This window comes from Vigna radiata, chromosome 5, assembly GCF_000741045.1.
Source record: "Vigna radiata var. radiata cultivar VC1973A chromosome 5, Vradiata_ver6, whole genome shotgun sequence".
Classification (NCBI taxonomy): domain Eukaryota; kingdom Viridiplantae; phylum Streptophyta; class Magnoliopsida; order Fabales; family Fabaceae; genus Vigna; species Vigna radiata.
This window is the reverse complement of record NC_028355.1, coordinates 31,553,879-31,570,668: the sequence shown is the minus strand read 5'-3', so window position 1 is coordinate 31,570,668 and position 16,790 is coordinate 31,553,879. Positions and strand designations below refer to the sequence as shown.

Genomic DNA, 16,790 nt, shown 5'->3' with positions numbered 1-16,790 from the left:
GCGGATTTTGCAGACGCGTTCTTTAAACTGAATTTGTGCCAATGTGATGGAATTCAAGTCAATTAGATTGGGTATCATTTATAACATACTCATTGTATTTAGAGCAAATTACAACAATATTCTCTAAGTTTTCTTCTAATTATACTTGCACTTCTTTTTTATGTAACAAAAAAATCTCTTAATAATTGTGATTTCATCATGATCACACTTTTTCTTCGCGAACTTTGTTATCTCGATTTAAAACAAATTATAGCAGCACTTGTAAGGCTTGTTGTATTCATACTTGTTCGCGTCTTTTTTTTACACAAAAATTTCCTAAGTTTTGCTACTGGGTTATAGCAAACACTGCCTAATATTTATAATGAATTTTTTAATGTAAAAAGTGTTCTTGTCTCCTTAGTTAAGAGCTTATGTCCTTGCAAATGATTTATATGTTTGAACTTTTGGAAATTTCAAGTGTTTTTCTCATTTGTCGTATGTAACTTTGAGTGATACCTACTGTATAGTTATAAATTGTCGTATATGGTAAATTTTTTGATTTTTGTGGTTACCTAAAAGTCTTTGATGAATTAACTGTAAAAAAAAATTTAATTTAAGCTTTTCAGTTTTCTATAAAAAAAAAAATAACGTGTACACAATTAGTGTAAAATCATTTATATTATTATCCAAGTACAAATTGCTGTATATAACAAGTTCTTTTGAACTTTATTATTACGAAGTTATATTATAGTAAAAAGCATCGATAACGAATTCATTTTAATACTTTAATATACTATGAGGATATTCTCAATGATAGATAACGAACCCGAAATTTATGATAAAATAAAATCATACAGATTCATTCAGCAATAAAGAAATACAGAACCCAACAAAAAATGTAGTTTTAGCTAGCGCTTCCCTTTTGTTTATTTGGAACATTACACACTTGGGGAGGAAAAAAACCCTATATTGTCAACAATGTCAGCAGCAATATTCTAAGGATCTCTCCAAGTATGAATTTGGTATAAAAAAAACAGCCTATACAGCATTCCCTTAAGAAGAATGACTATCAGTATCTGTTAGCCAGGCAAACAAAATACATACTTCCGATGGAAGACCTGAACGAATCATTCTCCAGAGTCCCATGGCACTATTCCAATATATTACCATTTCCAATGTACATCACACGCAGCCCAGAGACATGGTCATGTCAAGACCATCTCAAATACTTACCTTTTCGATTCCCCAAGACCTTTCTTCAACCAAACTAGTTGCTACCCATTGATGGTTTCATATGCTGGATCTGTAAGAAGACACACTAAGGTTATAAATCCAAGTATATCGATGAAAACAAAAGGTTAAGCATTTTATGGAAAGTAAGAAAAAAAAAAAAAAAACTAGGTCATCTAAGGAGTAAAAGGTCCAGCTTAGAATACCTTATTAACAAGCAAGTTCACTTGTTCTCTGTACATTTCCTTCAAGTCTACAATATCCGCACGAAGTTCCTCCAGCTAAACACATTGAAAGTTTTTTTTAGTGAAAACTAAAAAACAGATCACTTTTTCATTATAAAAGAAAAAAAACAAAAGGAAAGAAGACAGTTTTGGCAAATCAAAGTCCTATGCCAAGAATAACTACAAGCCCACATATTATTTTCTTCTCTTTTGCCCATTATTCTATTTATGGCCTAGCTTGTCTAGCGTTTTTCTTTCATTTGATTTCTCAGATTTTCTGAATGGGTCACGATTCAGAAGTGCCATACTCATGTCTGGACCCTAAAGTATTTCAAACACAAGAAAAATTATCAGAAAACAAACTTAAGAATTGTTTCATATGATGGCAGTGATTTCCTTACAGATAGAATAGGCAGACCACTAGGTCAGGAATCCAAAAACTAAATTATGTCTAAGAAATTAGTCCTAGAAAGAAAGCAAAGGTTGGCAAAGTTAGAATTACCTCTTCGTCACGTTCGCCCATCAATTCCAAAGCAGCAGAGTGCCTCCTCCTTAGTGCTTCTAGCTCTGATCGTAAGCCAGGTAATACAGCAGCCTCCCCACGCAACTTCTCACACTGCAGGGTAGGTATGATATACATGTTATGGTTAATGACAAGGAACGTGATCCATAAGTGGTAAACAGGAAGCAAAACTCACCTGTTCTGTCATTTTGACCAGCTCGTCAGCAAGAGAATCGCGGATAGATTCCAATGATGCCTGGAATTTGTATTATTAAATTAAATCATCATTGTATCCCAAATAAAAGGGTCATCCAGATCACTGTCCTATGATCCAACAGCTTAATATAAATTATATTAGTGATATACTATAAATTCTATTACTTGAACATCATGATAAATTCTCAATAATAAGAGAATGTCGAGCTATGAACAAGAATGTATGGTGCAAAACGTTTACAGGGAATGAAGGCAAAAAAAAATCATACCAGGCGTGACATGTATGAAGCAAGTTCACCCTCCTTCTGACGAAGCGCAGCTTCAAAAGAACTGAGTGTCATGCTTTTCACATAGTAAGGACTCATACTTAGTTCTCCTGGGTTTCTCCTATCAGAAATACTATCAGATGAGTCCAACGATGCTTGCAGAAAGTGGCTTTCTTCCAAGCTTCCAAGGGAGCTTGCACTAGAGATTTTCCGAGACAGGTTCCCTACATCATAAAGAATATTAAACATATATCACAGACAACTCAGCCTTAGTGATGGAAAGAGAAGCAGAGCATCACACCATTCTCAAAAGCAGAAGTTTGCTTTGTAATGGGAGTTTGATCTGACGATGGAGCAGAATGAACACGGGCTGTTCTCTCCAGCTCTGATCGAGCAGCCTTTTCTTTTTCAATCTCCTGGCAAAAATTAAGAACTTCACTCAGGATCTTGATAAAATATCACAAAGGTAATTCAATACCCTTGCAAGCAATACTGTACCTAGTTATTTCTTTTTTTCATTTTTATGTATTGTTTCTGTTCCACAATTTGCCCAAATATTCTACAAAAGTTTGCTAATATAATTAATTTCAATAATCCATAGAATGTTGAAACGTCCACCATAAAAGCAAGTTGACTTTATTTTGAAAATTTTTTACAGAAAACATCATGCAGCGTGAAACCAAATCTCTCCTTTGGCTGGTAATCCCATCACCCACAAAATGAGAAATGATAGAAAATTTAATCGGAAGACAAACCAAGAGCTTCATTAACATATTTGCAGTGCAATATTTGAAATCCATAATCAAAAAGCTCTACCTGCTGAAGATGCTCCCTATGTATCAGTGCCTCCTGTAACTCTTGCTTGTATTTCTGTCTAATGTCTCTGATCTCTTCCTCAAGCTGTCTCACACGACCTTCTTGAGTGTCAGCTTCCTCCTTTGCTGCAAGATATTCCTGTCTACTTTCAGCTGCCCTTTGTCTTTCCTTTTCAAGGGTCCTACTTAATTGAGTCTGTTCTGCTCTTAAACAGGAAATCTGTAATTCATTGTTAAAGCAAAAAGTCACATACACGAAGTTGCCATTAAACATGCGACTTCAGTGGAGAAATTACAAAACCTGAGCCTCAAGGACGTTAATTCGAGACAAGGTCTGAGATAAGCGTTCATTCACAGATCGCTCTCTTTCCTCTGCAGTTGCAGCTTTAGCCTCAGCTTCCTGTGGGATCCATTGGAAAAGATGGAGAAATACAATAGTATCTAGAGGCAAAGTTTCCAAAATTAAATTAAAAAAGTATTCTACTGACCTGAAGTCGAGAATTGAGAGTTCTTTCAACAGCTGCCCAAGCTTCAGCTCTTCTGGCATTTGTTTCCTGTTATAAAGTGAAAGTATAGTACAGATCTCATGGAACAAAACCTATAAAAAACAGAAGGAAGAGTAATTCTGAATCATGTATATTAACCTGCATGGCTTCGATCTGCCTTAAAAGTGGCCTTGTGGATTCAGGAACTTGGGTAATCAGTTCTTCACACCGTCTTTCACTTGCCTAGAGAAATCCAATCAAACTATAAAAAGTACCAAAAGCACAAATAAAGTGGCTAAAACTTATTTGTAACAAATACAAGCAGAAAGAGTGAGAGCGGACCTGATAACGTTTTTGAAGATCCTCAATGTCCCTGCGAAGCATGTCTTCTTTGAAGACAGCCTGAAAATAGACAAAGAAAACATTAAAACTGAAAATAGCATCTTGAGAAAGTTAATTCCGTAAAAAGAAAGTTCAGAAAATAACACAGAAACCTGTTGTTCCTTTCTACTTAATGTTTGCCTCAATTCTTCAAGTGCCTGAACTAGCATAGATTCACGTTCCTCAGCTTCTCTCAGACGACTTTCTAGCTCAGTTCTTGCTTCATTGTTCACACGAGCCTCGGCTAATGCTTCAGCTTCCTTAGCAGCAGCCAAAGCATTTGTATAATATTCTTTCTGTGCTGCAATTTCATTTTGGTGTTTTTCTATCGTTTCTTGCAGCAACTTCTCTGTAGCTGTCTTGTCCCTCTTGATACTTTCTACTTTATTCTCCTCTACCTGGTTTGCATGGCATTAACCAAAAAACAATTTCAATTAAAAGTATTAGTAAATATAAGGATCGTCAACACATGCTACTCCAAAAAAGAATGACACTTCCAATGTTATAGAAGATTGTTCACAACTCTAAAGTAGCACACAACTATAAATGATAATTACCCTGAAAAATAATATGAATTTAAATTATAAACAGTAAGATGGGACTTTTATAATCAAACTACAGAAGAAAACCTTTTGCAAAAAGATAAACAATCTGCACCCGAAAAGTAAAGATAAAGCTCTACCCATAACATGTCCGATTCCTAGATTCCATGGTTAATGAAGAGAATTATTCATTCAAAAGATATCACCAGCAAATAATAACTTCTAATAATGCTTTCAGAATAATTCCATCACCTGAAGTTTAGTAGTCAAACCTTTCTTCTCCTCCTCGAGATCTCTGATCTAGCTTTCATAAAAAAAAATAATTAAGAGATTTGTAACAATATGTAGGTATATATACGATTGAAGATTGTGGGAAATACAACAAATAGTCTGCATACCTGAGCCCTTAGTTTCCTAATTGTGGATTCTTGAGTGGCCTGCTTTTTTGAAAGCTCTTCACCTGGGATGAGAGAAAGTCTAATATGAAGAAAGAGCCTCTATAATCTCCACTAATTAAACCACTCCATGCTTCAATGGATAAATGTTTTAATTACAACCGAAAAGCCCTTCAGAAGAAATTAATTTCAAACCAGAACAATGAAAAGTAACATTTCACACACAATTTTATAATGTAACATCAGTCTTCATCAATTTTATCATCTAGCTCTCCTATAGACCTTGTTCAAAGCTTTCAACCAAGCCAAACAATAAACGTATGCAAAATGCCAAGTCCGGGTAAAGGGGTTTACAAAGCATTTATTACTATATAGCTATGAAAATCTTAAATGAAATCTAGACAAGATCTTACTTTCCATTTCCTACATTTAACACACTAAATTAAATGCAGCTATGCAAAAATTCTAGGTCCGAATAAAAGTGCATACTAAGCATTAACTACTCTCATAAACTAAGAATATCCATGTTAAAGATCCAAAGAAGTACCCAACTGAATAATTTAATAGTGAATTTTGCCCCTTTAGGCTTTAGCTGGCATACATCTAAAAGAATCATCCACATAGTCAACCCCAAAGAGACAAAAATAACAAAATATATGATTTTGTGGCCCCAGAGCCTGGATGATACAAATTTAGGTTTAATTTCAGACTGTGGTACCTTCTGCCATTACTTGGGTAATTATCTCATCCTTTTCTTTCAAGAGAGCAGCCGCATCAATTTTTTTACTCTGCTCTCGGCGAAGTGTATCCCTCTCCTTAGTGAGAGCGTAAACCTATAATTAAACACCAAAACAATTATAAAATCCCATAACTGTAGCTCAAACTAGGCATGCTTCTTTGATGTTGAAATGAATTTCTAACACCAATCCCCAATGCTTTAGATGCTCATGTTATAACATTGAAATTATAATTCGTCGTCTCCGCTTCCACGGAAACGCTTGTTTATCGAATGCACTAACATTGCAAGAATTTGACCGGTATACAAAAAAAATGGAACAGCATATCAAAGAATAACTCAAGCATTGCTTCTAAATAAAGCAAATGATGCAGGAAGCAGCAGCACCTCTATCCTCTCAGCATAACTGACATTTTTTGACACGACATTTGTCAAACAAGCCTTCCACTTGTTTCCAACATCCCTCAACCAGGTCACAATAAAAGAAATATTTCAGGTGATACACCTCTTTGATACATATTGGACACCTCTCCAACACAACCAAAGAAACTAAACACTTCCTAAACACTTCCTAAACCAACTAATGTGATAAAAATTGCTAGACTCGACTTTCTTTCTGTCAGGTACATTTTCATAAGACTTAAGTAGTTATTTTAATTACTAGAATACATGTTTCTTAGTATTCTGATGACCCATTATTACATGAAAATTGTAAAACTTCACAATTTGTTCTATGAAATATATAAATGAGATCTTTGTCATGTTGACTATATAAACAAGCAATGTCCCTCTATTCTATATTTTAGATATTCATCGTTTCCCTGTGACCATGTTGGAGTTGGTTCTTCATAAGCGAAAGTTCATCCTAAAAAGACTGACTTTGCAACCTAATGGCATCTGTACCAGCTATGCACTTGTATGACAAGAAACTTAATCTGAAATGAAAAGTAAGCATTAAAAGGAAAACATATAACCCTTAATAGTAATTTTATCAGTTGTGCCTTGCTAGGTTAGTTTCTGTGATGAAAAAGTCAACCAGAACTTCTCTGTATAGACTATACACAACTTTTGAATTATGCATCTTAGTTATACTACTGATAAGTATGCACAAAAACAAATAAGATTTACGAAGTTGTAACATTCCACTATTTCTATTTGCATTTGTATTAGTTAATTATTACTATTGAATTTTGAATATCAAAATAAATACGGAAGATTAAATAAAACATTATTAAAATCACAACAACCATCTGAACAAATTTAAGAATATCATATTAACTAACTATCAACTTCAATAACCAAATATTTATATTTATCAAAATTGCATGCTCTTTCTTAATTTATCCGACATCATTATAATTTATTCTTCTAATTTTCTGAATCAAATTTTTCTTAAGATACTACAAAACCTCAATCCAACCATTCCTCCAACATTAACTAAATATTTCTTTGAATTCCACACCAATCTTCGAACACATAACTATCACATGTTACAAAATACCTTTTCTCCTTCAAAAAAATTAACAATCTATTCTTTTCTCTAATTCTAACTATAATTATGACCAAAATAATAACAATAAAAAGCCTCCCCTATATTCCTTAGCAGTCCTGAAACACTTAAATCACATGCTCTCAAAAAATATTTTTCTAATTCTAACAATAACAAAACAATTATAATAAAAATAACCAATTACAAAAAATACTTCCCTTAGCTTTATTTTCTGTTTCTGAACTAAACTTCCTACAATTTCCTTCTCTTCAACACCTACTCCTCTCTATATTTCCGTTCAACCTCTTCTCTGAATTTCTAAATCACTTTTGTTTTTCTCAAAATTTTGATGTTGCCCTATTGTGCTCACCCTCCTCTTTTTAATAAGTAACCTACAGTTTTATAATCATATTTCCTCTTAATTGTAAGTGATGACAAGTTATGTTAATTTAATTTTTTTTAATTGACATTAGTATGATAAAATTATCCACTTGCAATTTTATTTTTTTTTGTAAAGCTCATGCTAGGAAAAAAATTAAATAATTAACTTTTGAAAACTTTATTAGGTAAAATTTATTTCTTCTTTGAAATATATCTATATTTTCTTAATTAAATAATTAATATTTACAACTATATTTACTCTTCCTATTTTTAATTAAAACAATTCACACATATCTCACACATTAAAACAAAATAATAAACCATATATATATATATATATATATATATATATATATATATATATGTATGTATGTATATGTATGTATATTACTTAATTTAATATTTGACAAATTATGGGTCTTTACACAAGTGATACCTTTCTTTCAAGAGTTGCAACTCTCTGATGGTATTCCTCTCGCAAAGACTCAACTTCTGCCTCATTTGATTTTCTCTGTTACACAATTATCAGCAATGAAATATAAATATTCCAGAGGAAATGGATGCAGCAGTGATCAACACAAAATAAGATGAGAAATAAAAGTAGGGAACAGGGACATGCGCTAATTAACTTACAAAAACACCAAAGGTGTCTTCATACAAAGATGTGCAAAGAAAAATTGTTACATCATAAATAGTATGCAACATGAAATATCCAGAAAATTACAACACAGACAATATCATGTAAAAAAATTCACCTTCAATAAACTTATCACCTACACCTGACACAAAATTAATCAAGGAAGAAAAACTAGATTTTGAAAAAAATATCTACTGAACCACACCATCATCTATCATTGACAAATAAACATGTTTGACTTCTACTTTTTCATGATATTAGTATTCCATGTTAGTCGCTCAGTTAGCCAATTCATTTGCTGTTTGTCAATGCAAGATCGTGTCTTAGAAATGGCATATAGGATCAATGATTGGCTTCTAATGCTACATGTGCAAGAAATATTAGGTTTAATATTTAATAGACAGATGTGCATATACAGATGACATGAAAAATACCAAGGTTCGGGAAGTAACGATAAAAAGTTGTATTAAATCAAAACATCGCACAAAGCTACTGCTAGGTATTGAAAAAGTAAATATACCTTGTAATCCTCAATCACGGATTTTAATTGTTCATTTTCATTCATCAATTTTGCGATGTCATCAGCTTTGGCCTACAAAGGGAACCAAGATTATAAAAATGTAATAAGATATGCAACATTATAATGGCCACAAAAAAACCATATAGAAAACGAGTATAATTATATGCAACTTCTTGAATATATTGGAACATTAAATTGAACTACCTTTAGCTATTAAGAAAGACAGAAGATTTTAGCTGATTATAGCAAAAGAAAAGGGGTGTAGAGGAGCAAGAAAGCATATTTACAAAAGAGTTAATTAGAAGCCACTTTTACACCATCAATCTGCACTATTTTTATTGTGAAGAGCCTGTGATTCTTTATTGTAATAATAAGTCAACTATTAGCATTGCTCACAATCCACTTTGGCACAATAGGACCAAACACAAGATAGATAGGCACTTTATTAAAGAGAACCTAGATAGTGACCTTATCACTACTTTTTATGTCCCATCTAGGCTTCAGTTAGCATATTTGTTTACCAAAGATCTTCCCACTACAAGTTTATGATCTCACATGCAAGCTCGAAATGATAAATATCCATTCACTAGCTTGAGGAAAAGTGTTGTCTACAGAATATTAAGTGTATACTAGAAGTTGTTAGAATATTATTGAGATCTCTCTGTAACTGTTACTACATGGTTAGAGTTCTCTATATATAAGTTGATGTACTGTTTCAATCAATTGAATAAGAATCTTCTTTCTTTCATATTAATCATTTCAAGTTATATACATACATACATACACACAAACACTCACATATATATAAAATAACACCCCATATGTTTAGGATCTTAACCAAGAAAAAAGAAGACAATGAGCCCACAAAACTTCTTAACTAGACAAAGTCTATCTAGAGATCAAGCCATCATTCATCATAGTTCTCATTTTTCAAACTAAAAAGAAAAAAATCTCCTTAAAAAAAGAATATGAATCCCAAATCCTTTTCTTGCTAATACTAAAAAGAAACATTTTTTTACAATCACTTCTCAATCGGTTAATAAAAGACTAAGAAAATTTCCTTTTGACAAAGTGAATTAGTAACTAAACAATTTTTACACCACTTAATAATCTTCATGACTTCTGTTTTATGTAAGAGAAGCTTGGGAAAATATATAGTCTAGAAAAAAAGCTTAGTTCTACAAACACATAGACCCTAACCAAGACAAAACGTACAACAGACCAAGAAAAAGCCTAGCTAGAGATGATATAGTGCTTAGATCTTCTTGTTATATTACGAGGTCTTGAAACAAAAACACACAAAAGTGTTTGTTTCTGCCATGATAACATGCACTAAATGAAATACCTGAGCCTGTCTTGCAGCACCTTGTAGGGCAGCCTCCATCATTTTCATTTCCCTTTTCACCCTCTCTAGTTCAATCATGGCACCAGAGTCAGAAAGAGTTCTTTCGGATCTTATATGATGCCCTTTCGTGTCAGTTTCAACATCATGGGCAAAGTGGTCGCTTTCATCTTCTTTTGCAGTTGTTTCATTTTCAGGTAAAAACTCTAAATTTACCACCTTAGAAGATTCATTTGGAGTACCACTGGGCAACTGTTCAATACTTGATTGATCAGAATTACTGGCTTCATCAGAAGCCACAGACTGTAGAACAGAAGTGTCAGTATCATCTCTTTTCTCACCTTCACTCGATGCCTCATGTTGAGCAGAAGATACTCTCTTTACACTTTCATCTGCTTGCACCCTCTCTTCTTTACTCTCCTCTTGCGTCTCAGCTTGAGAATTTGCATTCCCATCGCTAATACCATGTGATTCACCAGACTCACTAGTAACAGCCTCATCTACATTGTCTGCAAGACCAAGAGGAGTGAGTTGCATTGACACTGGACTCTCAAAGCCTCCCTCATTGGTAATCTCTTTCTCTTGAGAATGATCTATGGCATCTGAACTCTCAATTTTCTCAATAGAGGATTCAGTCAATTCAACAGGCATCTCCAGTGAGTGGTGTTCCTCCTTTCCATGATCCAAATTCTGTTCAATTGTTTCATCCGCTGCTGACTCTGTATGTTCACCATCTTCTTCTTTCTTAAGCATTTTATTTTCTTCTTGGGCAGTGATTTCTTCATCTCCCACATGGACTTCATTATCAGTTTCAAGGGCCTTGTTTCCTTCCTCCACTGGTGTATGATCCAGAGACTCTGGCACTTCTGGTAACTTCTCAGTTTCAGAATCTCGTTGAGAGGATTCATCTTTTTCAGACATTTCTTCTGCAGATTCCTCATTTTTGTTTCCCATAAAGGCCATGACAGGATTAAATATGGTTTTTGTGTCGGTAGATATAGGCCATGACCCTGCATCTAGAATTCAAAATCCAAACGACATAGCTCCAATCAGTGTCAAAACCGAGAAATCCCCACAAAGAGAACACACATCTCATCCAAAAATTCAAAAGTCAAATCTCACAACAGTTAATGAACTTCACATCTACCTCTATCATAAAATTCACACACAACAAAGAAATGCCAGGAACTTCCATTAAGTACCTTCATTGCTGGACTCGGCCTTCTCTTCGAAGCCAAGAGCGGAATCAAAATTCTTCTCAATATTCTTCACACTCTCCTGAAGCTTATTAACGGCTCCCGCCAAATCGGGGAAGTTCCCCCACGATTTTTTCCCACTAAACCACGCCATCGCGAAAGCTACAAAGCAAAACAAAACCGAACCCTGATGCACATTAACAATTGAAAACACCACTCAATTCCTACTCTATTCCAACCCCGGATCCCAAAAAAGCATCAACAATGTAACTCAGATAAGCATCGATTGCAAAAAGAAAAGACGGTCAAATTCAATTGATGCACCACACCACCGCGAAAAAAACTATGCATCTGAAAAACCAAGCCGAATGGAGAATAGAAAAAGCGAAATGCTAGGTAAATCTGAAATCTGATCATTGTAAAGGAAGATATGAATGCAGAGGGGTTGAGTTCATGAGGAATGAGATCAATAGTAAAAAGATGCAAGACGAACCTCAATGATGCGATGGATCCAGGAATCAAATCGTGAACGTGGCTTTCGAAGTGGTGGAGCTCATAGTTGAATTATTACGAAGCTTTACCTACAATACAAATGAATCATCGAAAAGAGAGAAAAGTTGTCGGTGAGAAAAAAACGAGAAATGGAGAGTGGCGTTGCAGAAACGCGGGAATGGATGTTCAATTTTATGAATTCTGGAAAGCTAATGCTATGCTATGCGAGGGATGACAGATCCTCCTCCAACGCGATTCTAAAGGTTTCTTCTCTTCGCACGTTGGGTTGGGGGCGAACGCAACGCTGTCGTATGCTTACTTTCATTTCTTTTTCTTTTATTAATTATTTTAATGAGTAGGGTGGGCGTAATTTGTTGATAGATACATAACTTCTTATTTGCAAGGTTCATTAGGGTAGAATATAAAATATAAATAAATACGATGCAATAAAAAAATAATACAAATAAGAATATTTTTTTAAATGACAGAAAAACCTGAAAAAGTTATTAAATCAAAATACAGTAATTTTATGCGCCAAAAATAGCTTCCATTTTATAAGGTTTATTAATATTTGGAATTTAAATTATTTTGTATTGAAAATATTAAGTGGTTTGTTTTGATAAAATAAAAAAATTAAAACTACGTAAATCATTACTGTTTAAGAATGAACATTTCGATTTCGATTATATAAATGGACAACACTTATTATCCCCTGTCTTTTTTTAATGACTCTGGGTCTCGTTTTTAAACATAAAAATAAAAATACACTCCATTCAAATTTTAAAGAACGTGATTACGAGATTCAGGAGTAGTTTAGTTTGAGTTTACACTATCTCCCTACGGAGAAAGAATATATTCATTTTGCACATTCAAATAATTCCTAAAAAATGAGCCTCACTGAAATTATAAATACTGATAAATTCAGTTCCTAATTTTACAAAAACCCACAGTGCAGTCTTTTATCGTATAAAATGTCGTTTACTTTAAAAATTGTAGTGAATGACATTTTGCAAAGTTAAGAAAGCTTCTTCACCAATAGTCACCACATGAACACAGGCCATGATTAAAATTATGATAGCGATTGACGTCTCTCACAGTTATCTCCCTCTCCGTGATTTTCGAGATGAACTTGATTGCAACATGACAGTCTTCACAAATCCGAAGATTCTTTGTTATCAAAAGCCTGGTCCCTGGCAATGTACTTATGAGTCCAAATGCAATAGCTAGTCTTTCGCTGTGACTGCACACCATGTCTGCCTTCTCGTCTTCCTCCACATCATGGAAGACAGATCCTGTATCAGGGGCATATCCAGCTTCTCGCATTAGTCCTTCTAACCTCTTTAACTCTGCATATATTGCACCGGAATTTGGGTGTGAAACATCTCCAGAAAGAAATGCATAGACCTTGTTCTTTACTTCAATCCAGCTACAAGCAATGTTTTTCTTTATTCCTTTATCTATCATTAACTGCCGCAATCTAGCAACTCCTTCCCACTTACCTGATTGAGCATACATGTTAGCCAAAATCACATAATTACCAGAGTCATCGGGTTCCAGTTCGATTAATTTCTCCAAAGCCACCTCTCCTAACTCCACATTTCCATGGGTTTTGCATGAATTCAGTAAAGCACCCCATACACCGGAATCTGCCGTTACGTCCATTCGTCTTATAAGATCATACGCCTCATCCAGTTGACCACAGTGACCAAGGAGATCAACCATGCATGTGTAGTGTTGAACGGTGGGGTTGATACAGTAATCCCTCACCATCAACTTATACAGTGCTCGCCCTTCATCAAGCAAACGCCCTCGGCTGCAAGCTGCAAGAACACCAACAAAGGTTATATGATCGGGCTGAGCCTCTTCCCTCATTCTCTCAAACAAGTCCAAAGCTTCAACAACAAGACCATGCATCGCACAGCCAGTAATAATAGCATTCCAAGATACAACCCTTTTCTCCCTAAGCCGCTCGAACAAGATACAAGCAACTTTTACAGAACCACATTTTGCATACATGTCAATCAAAGCAGTTTTGACCTTGTCATTGGATTCAAACCCATTTCTCCAACCAAATCCATGGATCTCCCTTCCATGAGGAAGACAGGCAATATCAGCTGAAGATGAAATCACAGTGACTAAAGTTGCCTCGGTGGGTCTTACACTCGTTGCCGCCATCTCGCGGCATAGAGAAAGCGATTCGTCAGGGTGTCCATTTTGAGCATAAGCTGCCAGCATGGAGTTCCATAACACGGCATCTCTCTCAAAAATTTTATCAAACACGTGACGAGCATCGACCACACAACCACATTTGGCATACATGTCAACAAGAGCTGCACCAACAAACACATCCCTCTCCCACCCAGTTCGTATCACACGCTCGTGAATGATCCTTCCCTCTCCAATTATGGAGAGTGCAGAGCACGCTTTGAGAACAAACGGGAGAGTGAAATTATCGGGCTTGAGCCCATACTCAAGCATCTGGTGGTAAAGTGAAATGGCAATCTCGTGGGGCCCATTCCACGCATAAGCTCGAATCAAGACGTTCCAAAGAAACAAATTCCCTTTAGGAATTTGATCGAACAGCTGATGGGCATTCCGAATAGAGTTACAAACGCTGTAAAAATTGACCAGTTTGGTGGCTAAATCTTGATTGTAAGCAATACCCAGTTGACACAACCGGGCGTGGAGTTGTTTCCCAGGTCCTAAAGCCTTGACAGAGATACAAGACTCAAGTAGCGAAGCGTAATAGTAGTGATTAGATGGTGATAAAGGAAATGATTGAACTTGGGCGTGGCGTGAAGTAAAAGGGTAGTGTTGAGGGATTTGCTGTGCGGCAAACGAACAGTACAAGAGTCGGGGTTGCAAATAAGACGGTGAAACGGGTAAGATTTTGAAAGAGAATGAAAATGTAGAAAGGATTCTTGAGGTTTCCTGCGTCTTCCTAATGGAACAGAAAGACATTTGATTTATGAAATGAAAGAGTAGCATTCATTTCGAGTGGTTTCGCAAGTGTTCTGTTACAGCCTCATCATATCTTGCTTCGGTGATCTCTGTCTCTGCATCGCCTTCGATCACGGTCAAACATGCTTCTGCATCGCTCTACATTTAGACCATGCTAATAACTACTGGGTTGCATGGTTCGAGCGTAACCCAGAAAAAATTAATTAGAAAGTAAATGTGTTTCGTTTTAAAAAATAAAAATAAAAATAATGATAAATAAATAAATACAACTTAATTAATTATGATAAAATATAATAGTTTAATGGTTATTGATTCGAAATTTTTAGGAATAAATATATTTTTAGTATTTAAAATTTAAATGTAATTGAAATTAATTCAAAATATTTTAGCTTTTAAAATTTAATAGTAAATATATACAATTTTTTTAATAACTAAAAGTTTTATTTAAAATATTTTTTAATATTTTAAAAGAATTTAATTTAAAAATTATATTTATTTTTAAAGTTTGTGATTAAAAATATATCAAGATTGATAGATTTTAATTTTATGTTAAAATTTAAAAACTAAAAATATATTTAATCCAGATTTTTTATTTTCTGAATCCCATGTATTTTTAAATATTTCTGTTATAATTTTATTTACAAAAACTAACATTCTTTCACTTCTATATTTTTACTCTGTGATCCTATTCCACGGCTTAAGGGTTCCTGAGGTTTACCGCTAAACGGTAGCTAGTATAATGTGATGGGATACAGGAACTATTTTTTAAAATTAATTTATACCCAATAATAATGTACGTGGTAAAATAAAATTGTAATAATTACTTTATAATGTTGCATGACGGAAAGAAATTAGAATATGAATATTTATTAATTAGTTACTATGAGTAACAAATTAATAATTTAAGATTTTCAATCAAATTTAAAAGCTGCAATGTTTTGACTTATAACTTGTAGTTAAAGGTTATGCCTAATTGATTATTATTAAAATATGACAGAAGTAAAAGTAACATTATGGGCAGCACCTCAAAATAAATAAAAATCATGTATATCATTTATTGTTCTACCAGATTGTTCAACAATACCGTTGGAATAAAGCCTTTCAATACGTATAAAACAGAGACAGATGTACAATACTATATATGTATATCATATATATGGATACAACTTTATATACAATATATAAGTTTTAAAAATCATAACAGTAAACAGTTTCAACATTAAAATTGTAAAATAATTTTACGTTATCATTTAATAAAAAATCACCCCATATGATAACTTTATTAATTTTATATAACAGTTTTTTCTTTTGAATAAATGGTAATAATAAAATTCACATATACAATGAATTTTGTTTTATTCACACGTATCTACGGTACACCATTATCTTTGCCATCGCTATAAAATTAATTATAGTTTTAGTTTTGAAATTGAGTAAATACAGTTGTAATTTTTCAAATTTAAAAATTTTATAACCCATAAAATATATGTTTAATAGCTAAACATGTATTTTTTTTTTCAAAATTCAAATATTTTCTTTATATATTTAGAGTCCAAAATTCATTTCAAATTTTAAGGATTAAAAATATGACTAAACCATCTTTATATAACCCTTAACTAAGTCTAATGAATCTAATCTCAAAAAGTTAAACATGAATAAGATAAATATTGTTGGTTAGAATTATTTAGAGATAGTGGTGATTTAAGAATATATAATAATTTCTTTACTGTATGTGTGGTACATTATTATTAGCAATACATAAACACACTCTAACACCAATATAAATTTAGGATACAAAGAATAATCAGAATATAAATAATTCATATCTATTTAAGAAATAAACAAGAGCTTTGTAGACATATATAAATGTTAAAATAATCTGTTATATGATACTTTTTAAATTTGTAGTGATATACGTTAGTAATCTTCACATCAATTTTATAATATATATATATATATATATATATATATATATATATATATATATATATATATATATAT

At 33.5% G+C, this 16,790-nt stretch overlaps 2 protein-coding genes across 2 annotated transcripts; both read right to left on the bottom strand.

The window, feature by feature from the left end:
• Positions 1 to 857: 857 nt before the first annotated feature.
• LOC106762090 (golgin candidate 5) lies at positions 858 to 12,178 on the bottom strand. The gene is made up of 20 exons (XM_014645799.2): positions 11,830 to 12,178; positions 11,343 to 11,498; positions 10,144 to 11,156; positions 8,799 to 8,870; positions 8,078 to 8,152; positions 5,754 to 5,868; positions 5,039 to 5,100; positions 4,893 to 4,940; positions 4,212 to 4,496; positions 4,060 to 4,119; positions 3,877 to 3,960; positions 3,721 to 3,786; positions 3,534 to 3,632; positions 3,234 to 3,452; positions 2,719 to 2,833; positions 2,421 to 2,641; positions 2,132 to 2,191; positions 1,936 to 2,049; positions 1,416 to 1,490; positions 858 to 1,282 (listed from the first exon to the last, which is right to left on the bottom strand). The coding sequence occupies exons 2-20, from the start codon at positions 11,488 to 11,490 to the stop codon at positions 1,247 to 1,249; spliced, it is 2,967 nt and encodes a 988-aa protein (XP_014501285.1). The 5' UTR covers positions 11,491 to 11,498; positions 11,830 to 12,178; the 3' UTR covers positions 858 to 1,246.
• A 607-nt stretch (positions 12,179 to 12,785) lies between these two features.
• Positions 12,786 to 14,961, bottom strand: LOC106761418 (pentatricopeptide repeat-containing protein At4g21065-like). Its single transcript, XM_014644970.2, has one exon. It carries the CDS (start codon positions 14,814 to 14,816, stop codon positions 12,858 to 12,860), a length of 1,959 nt encoding a protein of 652 aa, XP_014500456.1. The 5' UTR covers positions 14,817 to 14,961; the 3' UTR covers positions 12,786 to 12,857.
• Positions 14,962 to 16,790: the final 1,829 nt, after the last annotated feature.